Here is a 22,892-nt window from a genome sequence, read left to right on the forward strand (position 1 = left end):
GTATACTCTTAACCTTCAGAGTACTTGTCCCTGATGTCACTGTGTGTGCAAACATATTTTATGACAGGGTCTCACTGTACAGCTCCAGTCAGGTTCAATCTGTCTCCTTCTTTCTCTGGAAGGCTAGGATCAAAGGTGGGTGACACTAGACCAGATGACTCACTGTATATTTAACTGGACTTGTTCTTTGTTTATTGTTGTTAAGGGGGATGGGTGTTTGGGTGTGAGCACACATGCGCAGGTGTCAGTGGCTGGAGACCACTAAGTGGGATAAGATGGCTGAGGACTCTCCCATCTCTCTCTTCACTGCACAGAATTACACGTGTGTGCTCTCACCTCGTTTGCATTATTATTCACTTAATATGGCAACTAGAGATTATACTCAGTTCCTCATGATTTCAAGGGATACATTTTTTTTAGATTAGGCTATATTTTGGTCACATTTTCTTATTATTCTAGACAAAAATCTGCTTAATACCAGGCAGGCATTTTTTGTGCCCTGGAGAATAATTTGGTGAAAGCAAACAGACTCTGTCTCCCAGAACATATGCTGAGAAAAAGGTAGGCAAAGGACTATTCGGTCCACCAGTAACTCAGGAAAATGGGGATGTCTGCACAGATCATCATATTTACCAAGCCACAAGGAGAGCAAACCATCCCTTCAGTGAACACTCATGATAGGAACCTCAGGATATAATAGCTGGATGAGAGATGAACGTGAGAGGAGGCAAACTCAGTGACACTCGTTTATGAAGGAAGTTATTGTTCAGTGTCTCAACGCAGTCTGGTGCTGTGTAAGTAGAGACTGGGTGAATTGTGCTGTTTCAAGGGTGTGATCAGCATCCAGACACTGAAGAAGGATTACTTAAACATGAGATGATCTGATGCTCAATGATGGTCCATACTTACTTTCCCCACTGGGCAACAATCTGAAATGGGTCCACAGGGCAGAGTTGTGTGTCACCTGTCCTGAGGACTCTCAGCCAAGCTGAATTCCTGATTAAGCTTTCCAAGTCCCTTCTTTTCCAGACGAAGCATCATTATGAAGATAATACTGGATGGTATATCTGGCCTCCTTACAAACACAGTGACAAACTTGCTGAAAGACCAAGTAAGTCCCCAGCTCTTGGAAACTCATGCCAGGCTGGGCTAAGACAGGCAAGGTATTTGTAGGTGTGACTGCTTACTCATGACACTCTACTATCAGGAGCAGATTTTTCCCTGGGAGTTCTGTGGGCACCTCGTCCTTCTCAGTAGCTGGGTGGCAGAGAAAAGAGGCAGAAATCACAGATGCTGCCTTGATCTGTTTACAACATCCATGCTTCACCTGTGCCATTTAAGCTAATGTTTCCTTGTAATCAACACACTTTAATTAGAATGAATGCATTAAGCACCTCTGAATAACAAGCTGCAGGGAACTGAGAAATGAACTGCCCAAAGCTTAATCTTCCTGAGGGCTTAGATTTCCAGGGTTCAAGAGCTCCAGGTTCAGGAATCTGGGGGCTGTTAAGATTCTGGATGCTAGATCTTCATATCCTGAACTCATGACTTCCTAAAGTGGTGAGTTCTAAGCTGCCTGAGACAACTGTGACTCAGGTGACTACAATTCCATAGTTCCAGATTGCTAAGGTTCTTCAGTCCTGGAAATGAGCCCCTCTGTTGTTGGAGGGTGGGCAGTGTATAGCTAGCAAACTCACATCTGTTTTCCTTCTCCCTCCCCATCTTCTCTCTGAATCCTGGAAATGTCCACTGCTCCACTGGCTCCTCAGCAACCTGGATGTATATATTCTTCAGGACCTCCTCTGTAAGTCATAGCCTGGGGACTGGAGTGCTTTCCCTGGGCCAACACAACAGTTGTGGGGATGTCACAGCAGGGTTATTGCATTCTAACTAATTTGGGCCTTTAACTTCTCTTCCCATCATTGGGATCTCTTTTGGGGCTTTAGCTTGCCATGATTGACAGGGTTTCTGGGGCAACAGGAATCAGGCACCTATAGTGTTAGGTCTTTGAGGTGACCAATCTGTGTTTATGTTCCTTTACACAGACATTCTGTGTCTTGCACACACTATCTCATTGTGTCCTCGAGAGATTCTGTACAGTGTGCCACTGTCATTAATCACTTTCTGGTGAACAGTGACATACTAGGGATCACAGAAGTTACAGAGTGATGAGCAGGAAGGAGGTAGCAAGGTTGCGTGTGTCTCTGTTAAATTTCTCATGGTATAACTGAGGTTTTGATTTTGATTAGTCATTTCTTTCTAGAAATTGCTATCACCATCAGCACAAAGTCTGTCTGAGCCTGCCTGAAGCACTTCAATATTCCCTTCTTCTCTCAGTGGTCTCCCCATCTGTTATTACCACTCCAGCATTAAAATCCTAACTGCACCGGGCGTTGGTGTTGCACGCCTTTAATCCCAGCACTCGGGAGGCAGAGGCAGGCGGATCTCTGTGAGTTCGAGGCCAGCCTGGTCTACAGAGCGAGTTCCAGGACAGCCTCCAAAGCCACAGAGAAACCCTGTCTCGAAAAACCAAAAAAAAAATCCTAACTGCTCCATGGTGTTTGGCTTGTGCCAGTCCTTGCATTAGGAGTTGTTGGCAGTGTGGCATATATGTGTGTGACATTGCAACTGAGTTGTTGGCTCATTCTGTTCCTGAGGACTGGTGCAGAATGAGGACCACCCTGTAATATGATACCCACAGCAAAGACAGACAGGCTCAGATGGTGGTGTTCTTTCCTCCCTGACTCTTCCTAAGGGGCATCTCAATCTCTTATGCTCTCCAGGCTCACTTAGCCCTCCATTGCTACTCATTTCTTGGACATCACATCAAGACTACAAGAATCTTAGTCTTTCTGGGGATGTCAGGGATCCTGCTGATACACAGGGTTCCTCATTCCACCCTTGCCATGGAGGCTGTAGCTAAAGCTGTCTTAATACTTCACCACATCCTGATGCCAGAGGAAAAGACTGAGGATCACAGAGGTGCCGTGATTCATCTAGGTCATGTAGTGTGCAAGAACCAGAGCTGGGTACATTGACCTTCATCTACTTCTTATGCAAGCATGGCTTTGCTTTTAAAATGCAAGCAGCCACACCTGGAGACCCCAGGCATGAGCTCCCTTCTAGTGACCAGGCAAACTAAGGGCTCTTACACACTTCCTTGGTTATAAGTGTGGAAGTCTGTGTCTTTCTGAAGTGAATTGTATCAGTTCCCCTCTAATCTATAAAAGGGATGAGAAAGTTCTTTTGGGTTAGAATTTGTTTACAATCCACCTCTCCCAGGAAGCTTCTGTGTGGATAAGCTTATAACTCAGAGACAGTAACTGTTGTTGTAGTTCTTGGTGTCCTGTCAGAGTTTCTATTATTTGAATCTGCAATGCCACTCCCATGGGCTCAAATGTTTGAACACTGAGTCATCTCCTTGTAAATCTCCTTGTTGGGGATTGAGGGAATATTGAGACCAGAAGTTAGCAGGAAAGGGTTACTGGGCACCAGTCTTCACAGCAATTTGTCTTTGTGGTTCCCTAACTCTACCTGATTTGTCAAGATATGACCCAGACATGCTACAAACTGGCACCACCACAGACTATCCCCTCCAACTGCCAAGTACTCCCACCATGACAGAATTATATCTCTGAATCTGAACCAAAGCAAATACTTCCTGCATTAAGTTCTTTCTATTAAGTCTTTGATCTCAGTGACAAGAAAGCACTTAATGCAGATAATTAGTACCAGGTATGAGGGCCATTGTTCTGGGAAGTTTTGTCATGTCTGTAGGCCTTTGGGACTGATTTATAAGACGTAAAGTGTCTGAAGCTATGGACTAGAGAAGTGCCACAGAATTTCAAGAGAAATTTAATACACTGTAGATATGAGAGTTTTCAAAATCCACATGCTCACACAAGGGCAGACAAGAAAACTTGAGTTGGTGGAGGTTCTGAGGGGGAAAGAATGAAGCTATGAAGAAAGACATTTATGCTACATTAAGGAAAGTATCTGTGCTTGTCCTATATACTAAACATCTGAATGAGGCCAAATTTTAAATTAGTGTGTTTTGTGTACTCTTTCTGGCCAGCCGCCTGGGTCCTGTCTCCACTTTAGCACCCAAATAACACACGGGACACTTTATTAATTATACATCTGTTGGCCAGTGAGCTCAATGTGCTCAGGAAAGGAGACCAGTAGAGACAGAGAGACCCCACCTGCACCCAGTGGAAGAAGGGATGGGAAGATGACAGCATTTGAGCACACTCGGAAATAGAAAGACCAATATGACTCCACCAGAATCTAGAGACTCCGCACCAGCAAGACCTGAAAAGCACAACATAGATGAAGCAGAAGTGACAGATCTTAAAAATTATTTTATGAAGATGATAGAGACCCTCAAAGAGGAAATGAGAAAATCCCTTAAAGAAATAAAAGAAAAAACAAACAAAAAATACATGAAATGGAGGAAGAGATGAATCAAAAATTCAAGAAATAAACAAATCTCTTAAAGAATCTAAAGAGTACCCAGAAAAAACAACCAAAAATGAAGGAAACAACTCAAACAGTTGAAGTATTGAAAGCTGAAATAGAAACAATCAAGAAAACACAGAATGAGGGGATGCTGGAAATAGAAAAGCTGGGTAAATGATCAGAAACTATAGATGTAAGTATAACCAATAGAATACAAGAGATGGAAGAGAGAATCTCAGGTGTTGAAGACTCATTAGAAGATATACAGTCATCAACCAAAGAAAATCTCAAGTTCAACAAATCTCTAACACAAAATATCCAGGAAATAGAGGACACCGTGAAGAAGCCAAACCTAAGAATAATAGATATACAAGAAAGTGAAGAAATACAGCTGAAAGGTACAGGAAACATATTCAACAAGATCATAGAAGAAAACTTCCCTAACCTAAAGAAGGATATACCTATGAAAATACAAGAATCTTACAGAACACCAAATAGGCTAGACCAGAAAAAGAAGTCACCTCACCACATAATAATCAAAACATCAGCCCTACAGAATAAAGAGAAACTATTAGGAGCAGCTAAAGAAAAATGCCAAGTAACATATAAAGGCAGACCTATCTTAATTACACCCGGTTTCTCAATAGAAACTTTGAAAGCCAGAAAATTCTGGAAAGATGTCCTACAAACACTAAGGGAACAAGGATGCCAGCCCAGACTACTGTGTCCAGCAAAGTTTTCAATTACCATAGATGGAGAAAACAAAATATTCCATGACAAAACCAGATTTAAACAATACATATCCATGAATCCAGTCTTACAGAAGTTACTGGAAGGAAAACTTCAACCCAACGAAGATAACTACACTCACAAAGACATAGGCAATAGATAATCCCACTTTACTGAACACCAAAAGAAAAAGGGAAGAAAACCCACACACAATAACACCACCACAAATAAATAAAAAACAAAGAATCAACAATCAATGGTCACTAATATCCCTCAATGTCAACAGTCTCAACTTGCCTATAAAAAGACACAGACTCACAGAATGGATACGAAGACAGAACCCATCCTTCTGCTGCATATAAGAAACACATCTCAACATGAAAGACAGTTGTTACCTAAGAGTAAAGGGTTGGGAAAAGATTTTGCAATCAAATGGATCCAAGAAACAAGCTAGTGTAGCAATCCTACTATCTAACAAATTAGACTTCGCCGGGCGTTGGTGGCACACGCCTTTAATCCCAGCACTCGGGAGGCAGAGGCAGGCGGATCTCTGTGAGTTCGAGGCCAGGCTGGACCAACAGCCTCCAAAGCAATACAGAGAAACACTGTCTCGTAAAACCAAAATAAAATAAAATAAAAATTAGACTTCAAATTAAAATCAATCAAAAGAGATGAAGAAGGAAATTTCATATTCATCACAGGAAAAGTCCATCAAGATGAAGTCTCAATTCTGAATATCTATGCCTCCAAAACAAAGGCACCCACATTCATGAAAGAAACATTACTAAAGCTCAAATCGCAGTTAAAATAGTTAAAATCTCACACACTAGTAGTAGGAGACTTCAACACTTCACTCTCACCTCTAGACAGGACCTCCAGACAGAAACTTAACAAAGAAACAAGAGAACTAACAGAAGTTATGACTCAACTGTGTTTAACAGACACCTATAAGACATTCCATCCAAACACAAAAGAATATACTTTCTTCTCAGCACCACATGGAACCTTCTCTAAAATCGACCACATAATCAGAAACATAGCAAACCTCCACAGATACAAAAATATTGGAATAATCCCCTGTATCTTATCAGACCACCATGCATTAAAATTAGAATTCAACAACAACACAAAATGCAGAAACCCTCATGGAAATTGAACAATGTACAATCGCACCATCCCTGGGTCAAGGAAGAAATAAAAAAATTAAAGACTTCCTGGAATGTAAAGAGAATGAAGACACAACATGCCCAAACTTATGGGACACTTTGAAAGCAGTGCTGGGAGGAAAGTTCACAACACTAAGTGCCCACATGAAGAAACTGGACCACAGTCACACTAGAGAATTAATAGTACAACTGAAAGCTTTAGAACAAAAAGAAGCAAAGTCACCCAGGAGGAGTAGACACCAGGAAATAATCAAATTGAGGGCTGAAATCAATAAAGTAGAAACCAGGAAGAAATTACAAAGAATCAATGAAACATAGAGTTGGTTCTTTGAGGAAATCAACAATATAGACAAACATTTATTCAAACTAACCAAAAAGCAGAGAGAGAGAGAGTACACTATTTAACAAAATCAGAAGTGAAAAGAGGGACATAACAGTGGATAATGAGGAAATCCAGAGAATCATCAGTGCATACTCTGAAAACCTTTATTCTACAAAATTCAAAAATTTAAAGGAAATGCACTATTTTCAGGATAGATATCACTTGCCAAAACTAAATCAAGAACAGATAACCAATCCAAACAGACCTATAAGCCCTAATGAAATAGAAGCAGTCATCAAAAGTTTCTCAACCAAAAAAGCCCAGGCCCAGATGGCTTCAGTGCAGAATTCTACCAGAAATTCAAGAAGAGCTAATTCCAATACTCCTCAAAGTGTTCTACACAATAGAAACGGAGTTTCGCAGCCAAACTCTTTTTACAAGGCTACAATTACCTTGGTACTTAAGCCTCACAAAGACACAACTAAGAAAGAGAACTTTCAGACCAATTTCCCTCATGAACGTTGATCCAAAAATGCTTAATAAAATACTAGCAAATAGAATCCAAGAATACATCAGAAAACTTTTTAAAACGTTTATTGATTATTTTTGAATATCACACCATGTATCATGATCCTACCTGTATCCGTGTCCCCTGTCTCCACATCTGCCCTCCACACTTACAAACTCCCCCCAAACAAAATTTAAAAAACAAAAAAGCAAACAAGACACACCAAAACAAACAAAACAAACAAAAATAAAACCCCAAACAATAACCACAGCAACAGCAACAAAAACAAAAACCCAAAAGTAGAGCAAATGAAACAAAAAGGAAAACAGGAGGAGAATCTTGTTGTGGAAGCTGTAGTGGGGTCTGTTGAGCTACACACTTGACCCTCTAGTGCTTTACTTGCAAGTGATCATCGCCATTGTTATTGGTGTGGTTCTAGGCCCCTGGCCCCTGCTACACCATCAATAATGGGCTCTCTCATGAGGGCAAGTTCTTATTTGATATGATGTTGCTGTCCTGTCTTGTGTGGGTCCTGCAGTTTTAGATGTAGGTTTGTCCCCTTTGCATGCTGAGTTGGATGTTGGGGCAGGTGTCAGCTCTCCTGCTCTCGCGTCCTCACTGCTGGCCTACCTGTGCCACCATGTATAAGCCAGCTCAAGTGTACTGCTCAGGTGGAGTGCAGGGTCATCTCTCCTGTGTGCTGCAGCCAGTGAGGGACAAGCATAGTTCTCCAACTCTTGTGATTCTGAGGCCAGTCCCCTAGCCTGCCCTCTCGTCTGCCTCAGGTAGCAAGGGGCTGAAAGGGGTGGGCATCGTTAAGAATGGGGAGGGGCTACCAGGCTAGGAAAAGGTGGGGAAGAGAAACGCAGAGTCTTGGCAGGAGAGACAGCATGTAGTTGACAAAGGAATAACATGTGGGAACATTGCTGGTAAGAAACAGCTTCATGACAATACACAGCTTAATAGAAATGGTTAATAATTATGAGAGAGCTAGTGAATTAGAAGCATGAGCCATCAGACAAACAATTTATAATCAATAGAAGCCTCTCCGTATTTATTTGGGTCAAACTGCTGCAGGACCTGGCAGGACAGAAACTCCATCTTCAGAAACATGGCAGACGAGGGGGAGTGGTCAGTTCTGCTGCTCTCACAGCCTTGGGGCCTACTCACCTGTGACCCTGGCAAAAAGAGCAGATCTAGTGTGCCACCCAGGTAAGGTGGGGAGGGGTGGGGGCATCTTTCCTGATTGTAGGAGCCATCTTTCCTGCTGAGTATCCATCAAGAGGCAGGGCCAGCTATTCCAGGGCCAGTGAGGGAGGAGCAGGCCTAACTCAGCATGGCCCCAGGATTTTATCATGCTTGGTTCCTATGACCCCCATGGTATCACAGGCCATAGACATCAACACAAACTCCAGCCACAACAGGATACAGACACAGATAAAGCCTTAAATAACAGCCCAGGCCTAGGTCATTATGGCCCTTGAGGCAACACAGGCCTTTTAGATTAATATGGCCCTGGTATCAGTATGGTCCTCAGACACCAACATGGTCTCAGGTGATTAACAAGGCCCAGGATATCTGCATGGCTGTTGTCAGTAACAGGAACCATAGACTGCTGTAGGACCACACAGATCCAGACATGGATATAGGCCACAGAAGACTCATATGTCACCATGGCCCCAGATGGCAGCCCAGACTTCTGGCATTGGCATGGTCTTCATTGATATTAGGAGCTACACAACCTCTCAGACCCTGTAGGGCCACAGGTGTATGAAACCTTTTGGGGGGTTTATGAAGCCTTTGACAGTTTGGGGGAAAATAAAAATGGTATTGCTCGTTGGTTGCTCTGTGCATCTATGGAGAATTGATGCATTATAGGAATTTTGAGATAAAAATTTCAACTTCAGAATATGGTGAAAGACAACAAGAATTTAGTGATAAAATTGACAGGCACCAGGGGCACATAAACAGTCAAATGTTTCTTAGTGTACCCTGAAAGATATCTTTCCTTAAGCAGAGTTGAGATCAAGCTGAGGAAAATCAAACCAAAGACCTCATTATATGGTGGGCTGGATTACTGCAAAAATTCAACTTCCAGCTTCAGAGGATATCAATAGTTAATGTAAGGGCATTAACTGGTAAAGAATGAGACCCTTAACTTGGGATGGGGGTGTGTGGGAGAACCATACTGAAGTTGAGAACTTTGAACTCTCAGAATCTCAAGTTATTATTTCACCTCAGACACACTCCTTCAAATATTGCCCATCTCACCTTTCACTGAATAAATTATTCCTTCAGTGTCTTATGAATCAGCAGTGATGTTCTTTGAAGGAAACGCCAGGTAAAACAATACTAATATCGCAGAAGGCACAGCAAAAGTTGCTTCTACACATACAAGCAGACTCCAGACAAGGCAGTCTCATAGAGTGGAGGTATAAAATGTAGCTCTGAGGTGGTGCACTGCAACTGACTTTAGGGCGAGCAGCCTTCAGTCAGCACAAAGTGTATGTCAAACATCTATGAGTTCAATGGAAGAGATAGACTGTTGTATCCGAGGGAGAAAATAGGAAGCATACACTTTCTGCTGGTTTCACAACCAGTTACAGGAGACGTCCTTTTTTTCAAGTCATCACCTCAGTCTGTGGAACTTGGCCCACAGAATCTACTGGATTTGGTGTGACACTACTGCAGTCCACACTTTGAAGAACTGTGCATATGAGCTACAGGGTTTCGAATTAGAGTTGGGGCTCTGAATTTCAGAGTGGGGTGAGTTCAACAAACATGACATGGAGGTCACTCATGAGTCCTATTGTACAGCTTTTTCCATAACTGACATCCTGTGGAGTTTGTTTGCCAACTTTGGTCCTAGTCCACATCTATTCAACCTAGGAAACTAGTATTTTATTTTTGTTTGTTTCTATTTCGTGTTCACGTGTGTATGATATTCACATGTGAATGCAGGTATGCGTGACTGTATACCTATGGAGGTCAGAGGATAACTATCAGGAGTAATTTCTGAATTGTACATTTCTGTGGGTTCTAGGGAGAAAACAGGTGTCAGTGTGAGAGGCACTTGCTTCATGAAGCAAGTGCCTCTCACACTGACCCATCTTGCTGATTGAAGAAGAGACATTGGTTAACATGAAGAAATCATACATTTTAAACTTAAAAGGATGATTCCATGTCACAGGATGCTTCAGTTTCTCACTGGTTGATATAAACTACCTCTCTACACATGTAGGAGTCATGTTTCCACAGCACACCGTGTCTGTCTGTCTTCATCCAAACAATTTTCGGTTATAATTATCTGGCAAAGTGGACCAGAGAATGAAACCAACAAAGAACTTGGTTCCTCTTTAAGGAATTAAGAAAGTTTAAAAAAAAGCACCTTTTGAGGACCTGCTTACAGCAGCCCTAATGCACACGGAGTCTGTGAGTCATAAACTTAAATGCTAATTCTCTTCAGCATCATTGGTATATTCTCTTAAACCAGGGGAGCTGGATTCCTCCCCCTCAGTCCACAGCCATCTTGGCTTGTGCATTCACACATCAACTGCCTCCTGCCCAATGGTAACCTGTGGGTCACACAGTCACTCTATAAACATGGGTGGTATCAAGGCAGGAAGGATGTGACTCATTCAATCAACCCTGATGGCTCCAAAAGTCAGACGGACTACCCCACGACAGTACAGCGGCCTTGATCCTACTTATTTTTCTCATTTTACTTTTAGAGTTGAGGGAATTTTCTACTCTAAGAAACAATAGTCTTGAGTGGAGGGATTAAACAAAACCCAATAGAAAGATGCTTCAAAACACAGATGCTTGTGTCTGCAAGAAGGCAGGGTGATATCTTCAGTGCCTCTTCACGGCATCCCTCACATTGGATGGCTGTGAACAGGAGAGATGATTAGGTCACTCAGATACAGGGCAGGTGAAAAGGAAAAATGGACAGAGCTACCAGAGAACCACAGGTCTATTGTACTTATTATCTGGCCACAAGCTTGTTACCTCCCCTCTCTGACCGTTCACATATTAACTGGACTAACATAGGCACATATCAGGTGCATCCCCACGGAACATTCTTCCATTGATCCATCCTGGGTCTTCTTCCCAGCCAATACATAACTGACCTCTTCTTGGCAGCCTCAGCTAGGAACAAATCATCAACATATTGAAGCAGGGTAACTTGAGGATTTTCTGACCTGAATGGAGCCAAACTCCGATGGAGGTCTTCGTCGAAGAGAGTAGGGGAGTTTTTGAATCCCTGAGGCAGACGTGTCCAAGTCAGCTGTCCAGCCTGTCCCCAATCTGAGCCTCTCCATTTGAAAGCAAAGATTGCCTGGCTTGTAGGATGTAGTCTCAGGCAAAAGAACATGTCTTTCAAGTCCAGAACCATGTGCCATCATCTGTCAGGAGGGAGAGAACTGAGCAGGTTGTAAGGGTCAGGGACAGTAGGGTGGATATCTTGCACCCTTTTGTTAACTTCTCTTAGATCTTGTACTGGCCGGTAATCATTGGTGCCTGGCTTCCTAACTGGCAGCAATGGAGTGTTCCAGGGAGACTGGCAAGGAACCAGAATACCTAGTTGCAGGAGTCTTTGGATGTGAGGTCTGATGCCCTCTTGGGCTTCCTTGCTCATAGGGTATTATCGTACCCCAGTGGGGGTTGCATCAGTCTTTAGGCTTATGACGATGGGAGGCACCTGTTTGGCCTCTCCCATGACCCCCGTCTCTGCCCCTGCTCTGGGGAACTTCTCTAGCCATGTTCCCCCCAGTGTCTTGTCTGGTGGTGCCAGGGGCTCATGTAATCTATATTCTTCCTCCAGTTTTAAGGCCAAGATCATAGAAGTGGGAGTCTGCCAATTGACTATGGTTCCTTCTGAGGAGAAGCTTATTTGGGCTTTTATCTTAGACAGCAAATCTCTCCCCAATAGTGGCATGGGGCCTCGGGATGACGAGAAAGGAGTGAGTTACTTGACCCTTTCCCAGATCAACCTTCCTGTCGGTGGTCCAAGAATATGGTTTCTGGCCAGTGGCTCCAATTGCTATGTTTTTTTTTATTTTTTAATTTTCCCAGTGGTTTCTTTAAAACTGAAAATTCTGCTCCAGTGTCAACAAGGAAGTCCATACGGGTCCCCTCCACAGTTAGGGTTACCCAAGTTTCGGGCAGGGGGCCCGAGCCCTGTCTCCCCCTAATCATCTTCCTCTAAGGTAAGGACCTTGGATGTCTTGTGTTTCTTCTTGAGGCAGTCCCTTGCCCGATGACCCTTTTCCTTACAATAAGCACATTGATCCTTATCTAAAGGCTGCTGAGGGGGTCCTTCAGGGTCCCGAGGTCTCCTTGGCCCTGCATTGCCCAGGTACGCTGTCTGCCTAGTTCCTTCTTCCTTCCTATGAGCTTCCCTGTCGCCTACTACTGCAGCCAAAATCCTAGTCAAATTTTTTCTTGCCTTCTATCTTGAATATCCTGTCTTTCCTCAGCTTCCTTCTTTTCTGTTTCTCTTCTTTCTTCATCAGTCTCTCTCTTATGGTACACTTTCTCTGCTTCCTTAACTAGGTCTTGCAAAGTTAACCATTTTCAGACTTTCCAGGTGCTGTAACCTTCTCCTAATATCAGAGACAGACTGCACAATAAAAGCCATAGCAACTGCTGCTTGCTGACTCTCTGAAGTAGGATCAAAGGGAGTATAATGCCTGTAAGCCTCTAAGAGAAGTTCTAAAAAACACAGATGGGGGTTCCTTCTCTCCTTGTAGAACTTCCCTTACCTTGGCCAAATTGGTGGGATGCCTGCCGGCTCTCTTGAGACCTGCCACCAGAGCCCAGCGATAGACCGTCAGCCGCTCCCTACCTTCAGCTGTGTTCTAGTCCCAGTTAGGATGATTTAATACTAGGAATACTGCATCTATTTCGTTCTGAAGTTGAGTTGGTTGACCATTGATTCCAGGTACATTCTTCCATGCCTCCAAAAGTATTCTCTCTCTTTCCTCGGTGGTGAAAAGAACCTGCAAAGGCTGTTGACAATCTTCCCAAGTAGGCTGGTGAGAGAACATGAGGGACTCCATCAGACCTGTAAGGCTTGAGGGATTTTCTGAAAAAGGGGCATGGTTAGATTTCTAATTGTAGAGGTCGGTCGAAGAGAAGGGCCAATACTGGAGTAATTACAGCTGGTCAGGGTCCATCGGTGGGGGGGTCGTATACACGCAGAGGCAACGCTGTAGTTGAATCTGGACCCTCGTGGCACATCCAGTGGCCGATCCTTCTGCTGCACTTCCAATGGCACCCTGTTGAGGATTCTGAGGGGGTATCAGGAGGGGATAAGGGGGTGGGATACTAGGCCATTCTGGAGGCTCCTCAATTTCGGGATATATCTTAGGAGGAGCCAAGGGTTGAGTGTTATTTGGCGGTTCTGACTCTGCCATTTCTGCTTAGTTTTTTTTTTCTCCAGGTTGTGGAGTGCCAGGACTCGGGAGTCTGGCTTATTTTTCTGGGTCCAAGGTTTTAACCAGGATGGAGGATCTTGTGCCAGATCTTCCCATAGGTACCAAAGGTAAGGTCCTTGGTCAGGGTGAGGTCCTGATCCCTTCTGAAAAACCATATTCTTAATGCCAGAAATCACAGTAAGTCAAGTGTACCCTCCAGAGGCCAGCCAACATTGTATTGAAAGACCCTGGCCTGGTCTAAACAGGCAGCTGAGGCTTATGGAAAATTCCGTTTCCCCACAGCTACGTAGTCATTGCCTATCAGAAGGGAGCTCAGCCCAAGGACACAGGCTGCCGGGTGTCTGCGAGCGACCAGATGGCCAGCTCAGCAAGGTTGAGCAAACACAGAGACCTATTGTTCCTCAGACAGGGCCAAGACTTGAGTTCCAAGAAAAACCTCAATTACCTCAATTGCCCGTGCTCTGAGCCCTAGCCTCATTTGAATTGCCCAATCAGGGTTCTGTTACTAGGCTTCTCGCTTCTGTACTGCGCTTTTTGCTATAAAAGAACCCCTGAGTCCCCAGCTCGGCGCGCTCAGTTCCCCGAGACTGAGACGCCCGGGTACCCGTATGTCACCAATAAAGCCTCTTGCTGTTGCATCCAAGTTCGTGGTCTCGCTGTTCCTTGGGTATGGGTCTCACTTCCGTGAAAGTATCCCTATTGGGGTCTTTCAGTATGTTGGCAATTCTGAAGAACAAAAAGTTCTCCAATGTCCCTTCTTAACTTCTACAGACAGGTTGTGTGCCCTAGTTCTAATTTCCGTCCAGTGGTTAAGAGTTTGACCAAAGTAGTACTGACAGTCTGTCCCATTGTCCAAGTCACACAAAAGAAGACAAAGAGAACACTCAGAAAGACCGAGAAACCCGAAACCAGAGCCCACTTCTTGTGGGACTTTCAACACCAGGAAACAGAATCAGACGGACGAGGGGACGCGAAGTCTCTCCTTGGCACCCAGACAGGAAATCTCCAGGCATCTCCGGACTTCCCTCAGACCTCCTAGGATGTCTCCCATGGCGACAGTCAGTTATCTCCTGACACATCTGTCAATAACTCTCCCCTCAGTCCCAGAAATGGAGATTGTTGCTCTCACAAGCTCTGACGACTGCAAACCGAAAGTACCAGACTCAGACACAGCCGGCAGCCAAAGACACAGACAAGGACAGAATCTTACCCCCAAGAGGGGTCCTCAAGAATTTGGGTGGTCACAAATCCTGGACGATCCCCCAACTGAAAGACCCCCCCAGAGTGGGGAGACCCTCACTCAAGTCTCGGGATAAACTGATGCCCCAATTATTCAAGAGAGACCGCTCTTGATGCAAGCACACAAGGTTTATTTGGGGAACCAGTGCACTTGGGCTGAGCTCCTAACCCTCGCAGGGGCAGAGGAATCTGACCCCCCCCATAGCTGCAGTCGGGTTTATGGGAAAAACCATAAAGAATTCAGGAGTTAGGCAAACATAAAGGATGGGGAAGTTAAATGATAGCTCATGTCTTAATGGGAAGATTATAGGTTATCTCAAGCAAGCATTCTTTGGGCATTGTACAGTTAAACATTGAGCAGAAATGTGGTGAGCTAGTTCCTGGATCAGAGAGTGTTATCTTTTAAGTTTATCTTGAGGTCACCGGTTTCTCAGGAGAGGGCAGAAGGTCAAGTGACTCTGTAATGGGCTAGTTGCTAGGGGTCTAAAAATGTTGAGTTGAGATCTCTCAGTGATCCTATATCCCAAGGCTGAGGTCCCACCTGTTTCTGTGCTTTCCATCTTGAGCTCAGAGCTTGGTGACCAATTCAAACAATGGGGCCTGTGGAAAACAGGAAATAGGATGTGCAATCTGAGGGACAGTCCTGCCCTGCAAGCTGGCCACAGCCTGGTGTAGGTGAAAAGACCCAGGCAATGGTTTTTTCCCTTGTGTAACCCTGGCAGCTGTGAGTTTCTCCTAAACCTGTTCTTCCACTGGAAAATAAGAATTTGAAAACTAACCTCACTAAATAAACAGGCACACTAAATGAGTGTGTGTAACTAGAAGGTACGATGATAGGCAAGTGTCTGCACTTACCCTAAGAGTACATGCATACTGCTCCTTGCTGCCCCCAGGAGATTTCCTGTTGGAACAGCTGCTCCTGTGTTGAGTCAAAACATAGGCTCTGCCTAATCATCTCAGCAAATCTCCTATTGTCTGAACCTCCTTCAAGATCAATGGGAGATAGAAGATAAAGGTTTCAAGGTAGGAAGGATGTGAATCATTCAACAATTCCTACTGGCTCCATAAAGCAGAATGCCTAACCCAGGGCAGCATAGCAGCCTAGATCCCACTTATTTTCCTCCTTTTATTTTTGGAGTTGAGGTAATTTTTAACTCTGAGAAATAAGAGTCTTGGGCAGGGGAATTAAACAAAATCAAATGGAAAGATGCTTCAAAACACAGTTGCTTGTGTCAGCAAGAAGGCAGGATGATATTTTCAGTGCCTCTTCACAACATCTCTCACAGTGGATAGCTGTGACTAGGAGAGTTGACTAGCTCACTCAGATACAGGACAGGTGAATAGGAAAAATGGACAGAGCTACCATCAGAGGAGACAGCAATCACAAAGGACCTGAGCACATTGAGCATGGTCTGGGGTCAGCTTGGCTTTCCTAGCCCTGCCCCTCCACTCCCTGTGTCTGTCAGTTTCTCTCCCTTCCTGACCTTATATACTCATCTCCAGGATAAATTAACTTCTTCCCTCAGTCATAATTGTATGTAGTTATGTCTGTCATTTTTAAATTCACTTTCCAAAGTAGTGGATTTTCTGTGGCTTTTCCCTCATACTTAGTTCCTCTCTCCTCCCTTCCCTGCTGCTCTTCCCCTCCCCACCCCTTGCTAATGGCTTCCTCCTTCCTTTTACTTCCAAGTCACATGCATTCATGCTCTCTCTTTCCCCATCTTCTCTTCCATTACTATTTCTTCTATACTCATGGTCATTGTTTTATGACCACATAGACACACAGTCAACATATTCATATATCTGTTTGTCTAAGGATACATCATATATGTCTATACACATACAGAAATTTGAATCCTATTTTTAAAATACAAAATTTGCATGATTATCCTTCAGAATATGGTTGATTTTGCCAAGCACAATGACTTCCACTTCCATCCTAATCCTGAAATTTTGATTTCAATTTCTATTTGTGGCTGAATAAAATTCTCTGTGCACCTGGTCTCATTTCTTTATGGACATCCTTGCTGTTTCCAGTTCTTGCTATTGTGAACAGAAGCACATCTGTCTGGTGGGAAGTTCAAATACAAGAGTGACAAGTGTTAACTGTGGGCCCTTGTTTCTCATTCTTCCTCCTATGACCAACCAGGTGTCAGGACCGAAGATGTTCCAAGTTGGGAGCCTCATTGTCTCTTGTTGCCTGCTTGCTGGGACCTCAGTATCTCTTTCAGGTAATATTGGCAGTTACCTGAGTAATTTGGAATTTTGAATTCTGTCTTGCAAAGGAGTCATTAAAGGTACTATGAGATGGCTGATCCCAGGAGAATCAAATTAATCCCTTAACCTGTAATGGCAGGGGCTTCTAGGAGGGGGACATGTTGTCATTTTTAGGTGGTACAGAGGAATGTGCAGCTATTTAATTCCTTTTTCACTCACATATATTTTTAGAAATATATAGTGCTATAACACTATAGTAGAGTCTTACCATTATACACACAGGAAAAATTCATCAAAATAAGATTTCAAAATTTTCTGAAGTTTGAATTTTAAATTATGGTAGCTATTGCTAAGTATTCCATTATCAACTGTCTCTAGAAGTCTATGGGAGTGCTCCCCCTACAATGTTCCATGCTGCTCCATTGCAAGAACTATCATGGGCACTTTTACCTGGTTTTTCATTGTCAGACATGAGAGGATGTTCTTCCCTCTTTGGAAGTCTCTAATTTTAACCATCCTCTCATTTATCACATATTTACTACAGGTTTACATAATTTAACTTAAGTGTTGTGTCAAAAAATTTACTATATAGTTTTGTAATCTGTTTGACTTTCTTATTGATCTGTGCTGACTGGCTAGAAATGAAGACTATCACTACACCTGGCTTAGATGTTCCCAAGGTCTTTTTAATGGTACCTCACTTCTCTGACTTAGAAGAACTGGGCTAACTGAACACCAGTTCTTAGAAGAACAGGAAACGTCCTGGGCATTTTTGTCTTCAAACATTGTCAGTGTTTAGGCAACTTTCAAATATAAAGAAAGGATCCAGTCTCTCATTCCTCAGCTTGGAAACTGCAGCAGAGAGCAAAGGGTGTTAGATTCAAGGTTGCCTAAGAAATTGTGTGGTGAGATGGAGCTATCTAAGTAATGCTACCTATGTAAGGTGGCCTTGTCTGCATGATTAAATTGGGTAGATCCTGTCTGCCACAGAGCCAGGTAGTGATTGCATCCATTTGGTTAAAACTGGTGTTAATATTTTTTTATTTATGTACATGTATCTATGTGTATGTGTCTGTGTGTGTCACCAGAAGTCAGAAGATGATGTCAGATCTCTGGGGTTACAGATGGTCATGAGCCATCCAACATGTGTGCTGGGAATTGAACTCTTGTTTTCTGCAAGAGCAGCAAGCACTCTTAACTGCTGAGCCATCTCTCTATTCTCACCACTGCATTGGAAACACAGATCATGTGTGGCCATCCTTGAATGCTTTTTAAAAAATATGTTCATGTGAATATATCACAAATAGCCTTTAAGGAACAAGGGAAGTATTTCAAGCTCACTTTAGACACTAAATGCAGAATAGGAAAACAGCCGACAGAAACAAAGGCTACACTTCATAGGTTTATGATTTCAGTAGCCAAAGCTGGAGGACAAACTGAAACATCATTGTACAACCAGATAAACACATACACAATTCTTAGCCAAACTGCTTTACACTGTGATGAAATAAAACAGATTACTAATGGTGGAGAAGTTAGCAGGTAGAACTGAGTGGCAATCAAAATTCTAAACCATCATTTAAGCCATGGCTCCTTTAAAAATAAGAAATTATTGCAGTTCTCTTTTGTTTGTCTCTGAGTTAACAATTGCTTTGTTTCACAGTAGAGACTTTTTCTACTGTTACATTCCTGAATTCCTCACACATGTCACCTTGCACATGACATTTACTAATTTCATTCCCTGGTTACTCTCTGAGATCTTCTGTTAGGACACTTCAGTCTCCTGCTCCAATGCCACTTTCTGTTCTCTAGGACTGATTCCAAGCTGTCATTTTTAGACCCCTCTCTGCTATGTTCACTGGTTGGAGCAGTACTTTCACTTATGATTTTTTTCCTTCATTTGAAAATTTTCCATTTCTTAGTTTATTTTCTCAATTGCTTGACTAAGTTTCTCAAACCCACATGGAGAAACCCATTAAGAGGAACAGGTTCTCAAGCCACCACTGAAAGCAGATATACACAATGAACTTCAGTTGCTTGGTCAATTGGTCAGTTATTTATTTGGCAAATGGTCAATATATATTAGGGCAAAGTCATCTTGGAAACAGTGCATGTCTCCAGGTGTGTGGACACATTTCCTAACCTTAGCAGTCTCAGGTTCCTCTTCTGTGCAATGGAGATGGTGGCAATCCCACCCTCAGTGAGTTGTTGCAGAGACTCAATGAAACAGGATAAGGAAACTGACTTCTCTGAGACCAGGAGAATGGGAGCTCATTTCCTAGTAGTGCAGGGCCTGATTGATGGCTTTTTTTGATAGGTGCCCTTCCACAACCAAACAAGGATGTGATCTCACTTCAGGAATCCACAGATTGTTCATTAGCCATGAGCAACATGCTAGGAATTTTGAACACACTGGACCTTAGCGACTTAAACCTCATTTTGTTAAAGATGGTTTTGTGGTGAGTTGATGCGTCTTTGCCCCCAGAAAACGAATTACCTGATTACCCAGTGTCAAATACAAATTGGGTGAGATTTGTCCTCTCCCACAGAGCAGAGGAGGTCTGAAGCAAGGCTCATCAGAGCTTGAGTAAGTCTGACACAGTGCTACAGGGTTTGTTTTGACAGTTCATGCATCTGTTTTTCCAGTCTGTAATTTTAGGCTGAAGGTGATTCATATCCACTTGTATCCTGGTACCTAAAGTTCTTCCCTAAGAATGACAATGTTCTTCATCTAATATATCTGGGAGTAAAAGTTCAAGTCCCTTTATGGGACAAGAAATTGGAACCCCCACCCCTTAGTCCTATGCCTTGGCCTCACGAAGTTTTGAGTTCTGTGTCTGCAGCATATTGTTTCCCTTGCTCAGTCTATTGCACTTATGACTGTAATGATTCACCTTTCAGAAGAGGATGCAGTGAGAACAAGAGGATCGCGAGCAGACATGCAAATTCTACAAGATGATTAACAAGAGTGCAATTATGGATTTCAGGCAGGTTGCAAATCAACAAACTCAACATTCTGGACTTGCAAGCTAGCTTCTGTCGGCAAAGGCATCAATCTGAAGCTTCTTCTGCTTATAGAAGCCTCTGAGACTCTTTTTGTGTCAGCTGGATTTATGAGTGGAGTACAATATGGCTGATTGGCATTTAATTCCCAGCTAATCTTTGATCTCTTGCCCAAATTTACTAATCTGTAAAAGATGGGACCTTTTGAGGCATAAATTCTAGAGAAAACATACCAGGTTAAGTCTCTTTGAAATGAATTCTGTATACAATATGCCTGTGTATGTGTTGCAGTCATGTGCACTTGTGTGTGTAAAGTTTTATGTGTGCACCCACATGCATTTGTGGAGTTCAGAGGTCAACATCATGAATCTACCTCAATGTGTTGAACATGCCAAATCAATATTTGAGATCAAAGTCTCTAATAGTAATTAGAACTCATAGATGTGGGCTAGGCTTCTTGGATAAACAAAACACAGACGGGGAAATGTCCAAGTAAATAATCTTTGCAAAAGAATCTCTAGAGATTGGGAGTATCCTTCATGGAGAGCACTTGTCCAGTATGTGTTGGTCTCTGGCCTCAATCACCAACATTGCTGGAGGCAGTATTTGTACTTGGTAGACTTGTGAAGCCATGAGCTGTGATATCCTGTGGTAGTTACTTAACATCTCTATGACCAAGATTTCATGCTCCAAATATTAGAGTGTGATATATCTCCTAGCACCATTATAATGATTAAATGGATTATAACAGGAACAATGCTTTAAAGTAATGCCTACAGGTAATTTGTGTTACACAGCGTTAACAATTAAATTTTACTATTAGTCTCATGCTAAGTAAAAATCTTGCATGTGATAAACATGCATGGCCCTTAGAAGTCCAATTTAAACATGACTGTTGTTGCTATTTCCTTGGACCTCATAAATTCCCTCACTGTCCAAACCGACGCCAAGAGTGGCCTTCCCACACTCACGGTAGAGAAATGCTCGAGTCATACAGACAAAATCTCTATTTCCTTATTGGGCAGGTAAGGCTCATCACACCTAGCTGAGCAGGGCTCTGAGAGAGGTTTCAAGACCATTGACTTTAATCCTGTTCTAAAACCTGGGAAACAGCATCACAGAATGCACATTCAGATTAGCCTCAAATATCAACTCTGTCACAGCTATCAGTTCTGTGACTCTGCAGCTTCATCTGTTGATGCCTCAGTTTGCACATCTGTGCATTGGAACAGTAGAGGTCGGTATTCGTCAGCTTCTAGGATGAAGACATGAGAAAATACACATATTCAGTTTAGAGCCTGGAACATGCTCTGTGCCAAGAGCCATGAGATCTACACCCAGTCTATAGAATGTTTATTTCCATTGCTGAGGCAGGAGGATGACCTCTCCAGACAAAACCATGCATTTATTTGTGGTACCTTCAAACTGGGTCAATGTGCCTCATTCCTTAGAAGATGTTAACATTACATCTATATCAAGTGGGAGGCAGTTGGAAAATTAAATGCTAGCATGATCTGTGGTTGTGCTGAAGCAATCTAAAACCCTAAGGAAAATTCCTAGAGTGAGATCTTGACATTCTAACCTGCAGGGTCCTTCCTGCAGGTAGAGCGGGTAAAGGGCCGGTCCAGCCGGCTTCTTCCCAGGGGCTGAGCAGGATGGTGAGTGTCCATGACTCAGACACCCCCATTAGTTACTGGGGAGAAAAAGAACACACACTGAGTCGGGAGTCTGTCAAAGCAGGATCTCGATTTATTCCAACAGGCAGGAACTTATATAGGACTGTAGTAGAGGATGGGAATATTAGGATAGGGTAAGGTGACGTGAGGAGTTAAGGGCCAATAGTATTCCACCAAGCAGGCAGGCAGGTAGCTAGGCAGGGGGAAATCTTGCATCAGGTCTGTCTAAGTCACCCCCCACGTGGAGGTTACAGGTTAGAGACAGGTCGCCAAAATCTAGCCAGGCTCAGGAGGTTACACTGGGCCTCACATCTGAGCCCTAAACTCAAGTCAGGCTCAGGAGCTTACACTGGGCCTTGCATCCGAGCCTTTCTTAGGCCCAACATCTCCCCTTCTTGTTTTTGTAAGAACGGCGGAAATCATGGCCTCTGTCTTAGGTGGTCCCCCATTGGGAACTTTACCTGTCCCTGAGTACCATGTATCCAGCTTTTTGAAAGACCTCTCCAGTCTGTCTGAGAAGTTGCCCGTCACTGGTCAGGTGGAGGGTGGGGCAGGGATGCTCTTACAAGGACTGCCAATCACAAGGAGCCTGGCTCCTGAGTAGCGAACCTATGATAATGAACTTCGACCTGATGAAGTTTTACTGCCTCTACCTGTTGGTGAATAAATTGCATGACCTTATTAATCGTGCAGGGCCTGATAGTGAGGATAAGGAGGAAGAGGAGGAGAGGCCCAAGCAGGGGGAGGAGATAGGGTAAGAAGCAATTTAAGGTAGTCTACAGCAGGTTGTCCCGGAGGTCCTGCTGTTTCCTCTCCAAGTCCTCCTGAAGCCTTTTGATCTGAACGATTCCTGATCTATTGGCATAAAAACAGCACTTTTCCTGTAAAAACAAGCAAATGTTTCCCTTTTCAGCTGTTAATAAGTCTAATCCCCTTAGGTTCTATAAGACTACATTAGCCGGGGAATCAAGCTGCTTTTGGAGATCAAGGATAGTACTAGACACGGCCCTTATGTCACTAACCAATCGAGCAGAGAGCCGTCTGTGGAGCTTAAATGCAGTGCCTAGCCCTGCAGCCCCAGTGGCCATACCTGCAGATATTCCAAAGCCAGCAAGTAAAGGAATCATCTGTATG

The 22,892-nt window shown here is 43.4% G+C and overlaps 1 protein-coding gene across 5 annotated transcripts in view; it reads left to right on the forward strand.

Moving 5' to 3' along the window:
• The window catches only part of LOC101824127 (BPI fold-containing family A member 2-like), an 81,824-nt gene that overhangs the window by 53,981 nt on the left and 4,951 nt on the right, over nt 1-22,892 (forward strand). The window contains exons 3-6 of one of the 5 annotated variants that reach the window (XM_040746541.1): nt 1,030-1,111; nt 1,770-1,804; nt 13,629-13,730; nt 17,012-17,093. The exons of 2 other annotated variants lie outside the window; for them this stretch is intronic. In XM_040746541.1, coding sequence (XP_040602475.1) covers nt 1,043-1,111; nt 1,770-1,804; nt 13,629-13,730; nt 17,012-17,093 — 288 coding nt within the window. In that variant the 5' untranslated portion in view covers nt 1,030-1,042. Of the gene's footprint in view, nt 1-1,029; nt 1,112-1,565; nt 1,805-13,612; nt 13,731-17,011; nt 17,094-20,847; nt 21,108-22,892 lie in introns of those variants that run through there. 2 more of the 5 variants (XM_040746539.1, XM_040746542.1) reach the window with 2 other exon arrangements.

This window comes from Mesocricetus auratus, unplaced genomic scaffold (assembly GCF_017639785.1).
Source record: "Mesocricetus auratus isolate SY011 unplaced genomic scaffold, BCM_Maur_2.0 Super-Scaffold_100004, whole genome shotgun sequence".
NCBI lineage: Eukaryota > Metazoa > Chordata > Mammalia > Rodentia > Cricetidae > Mesocricetus > Mesocricetus auratus.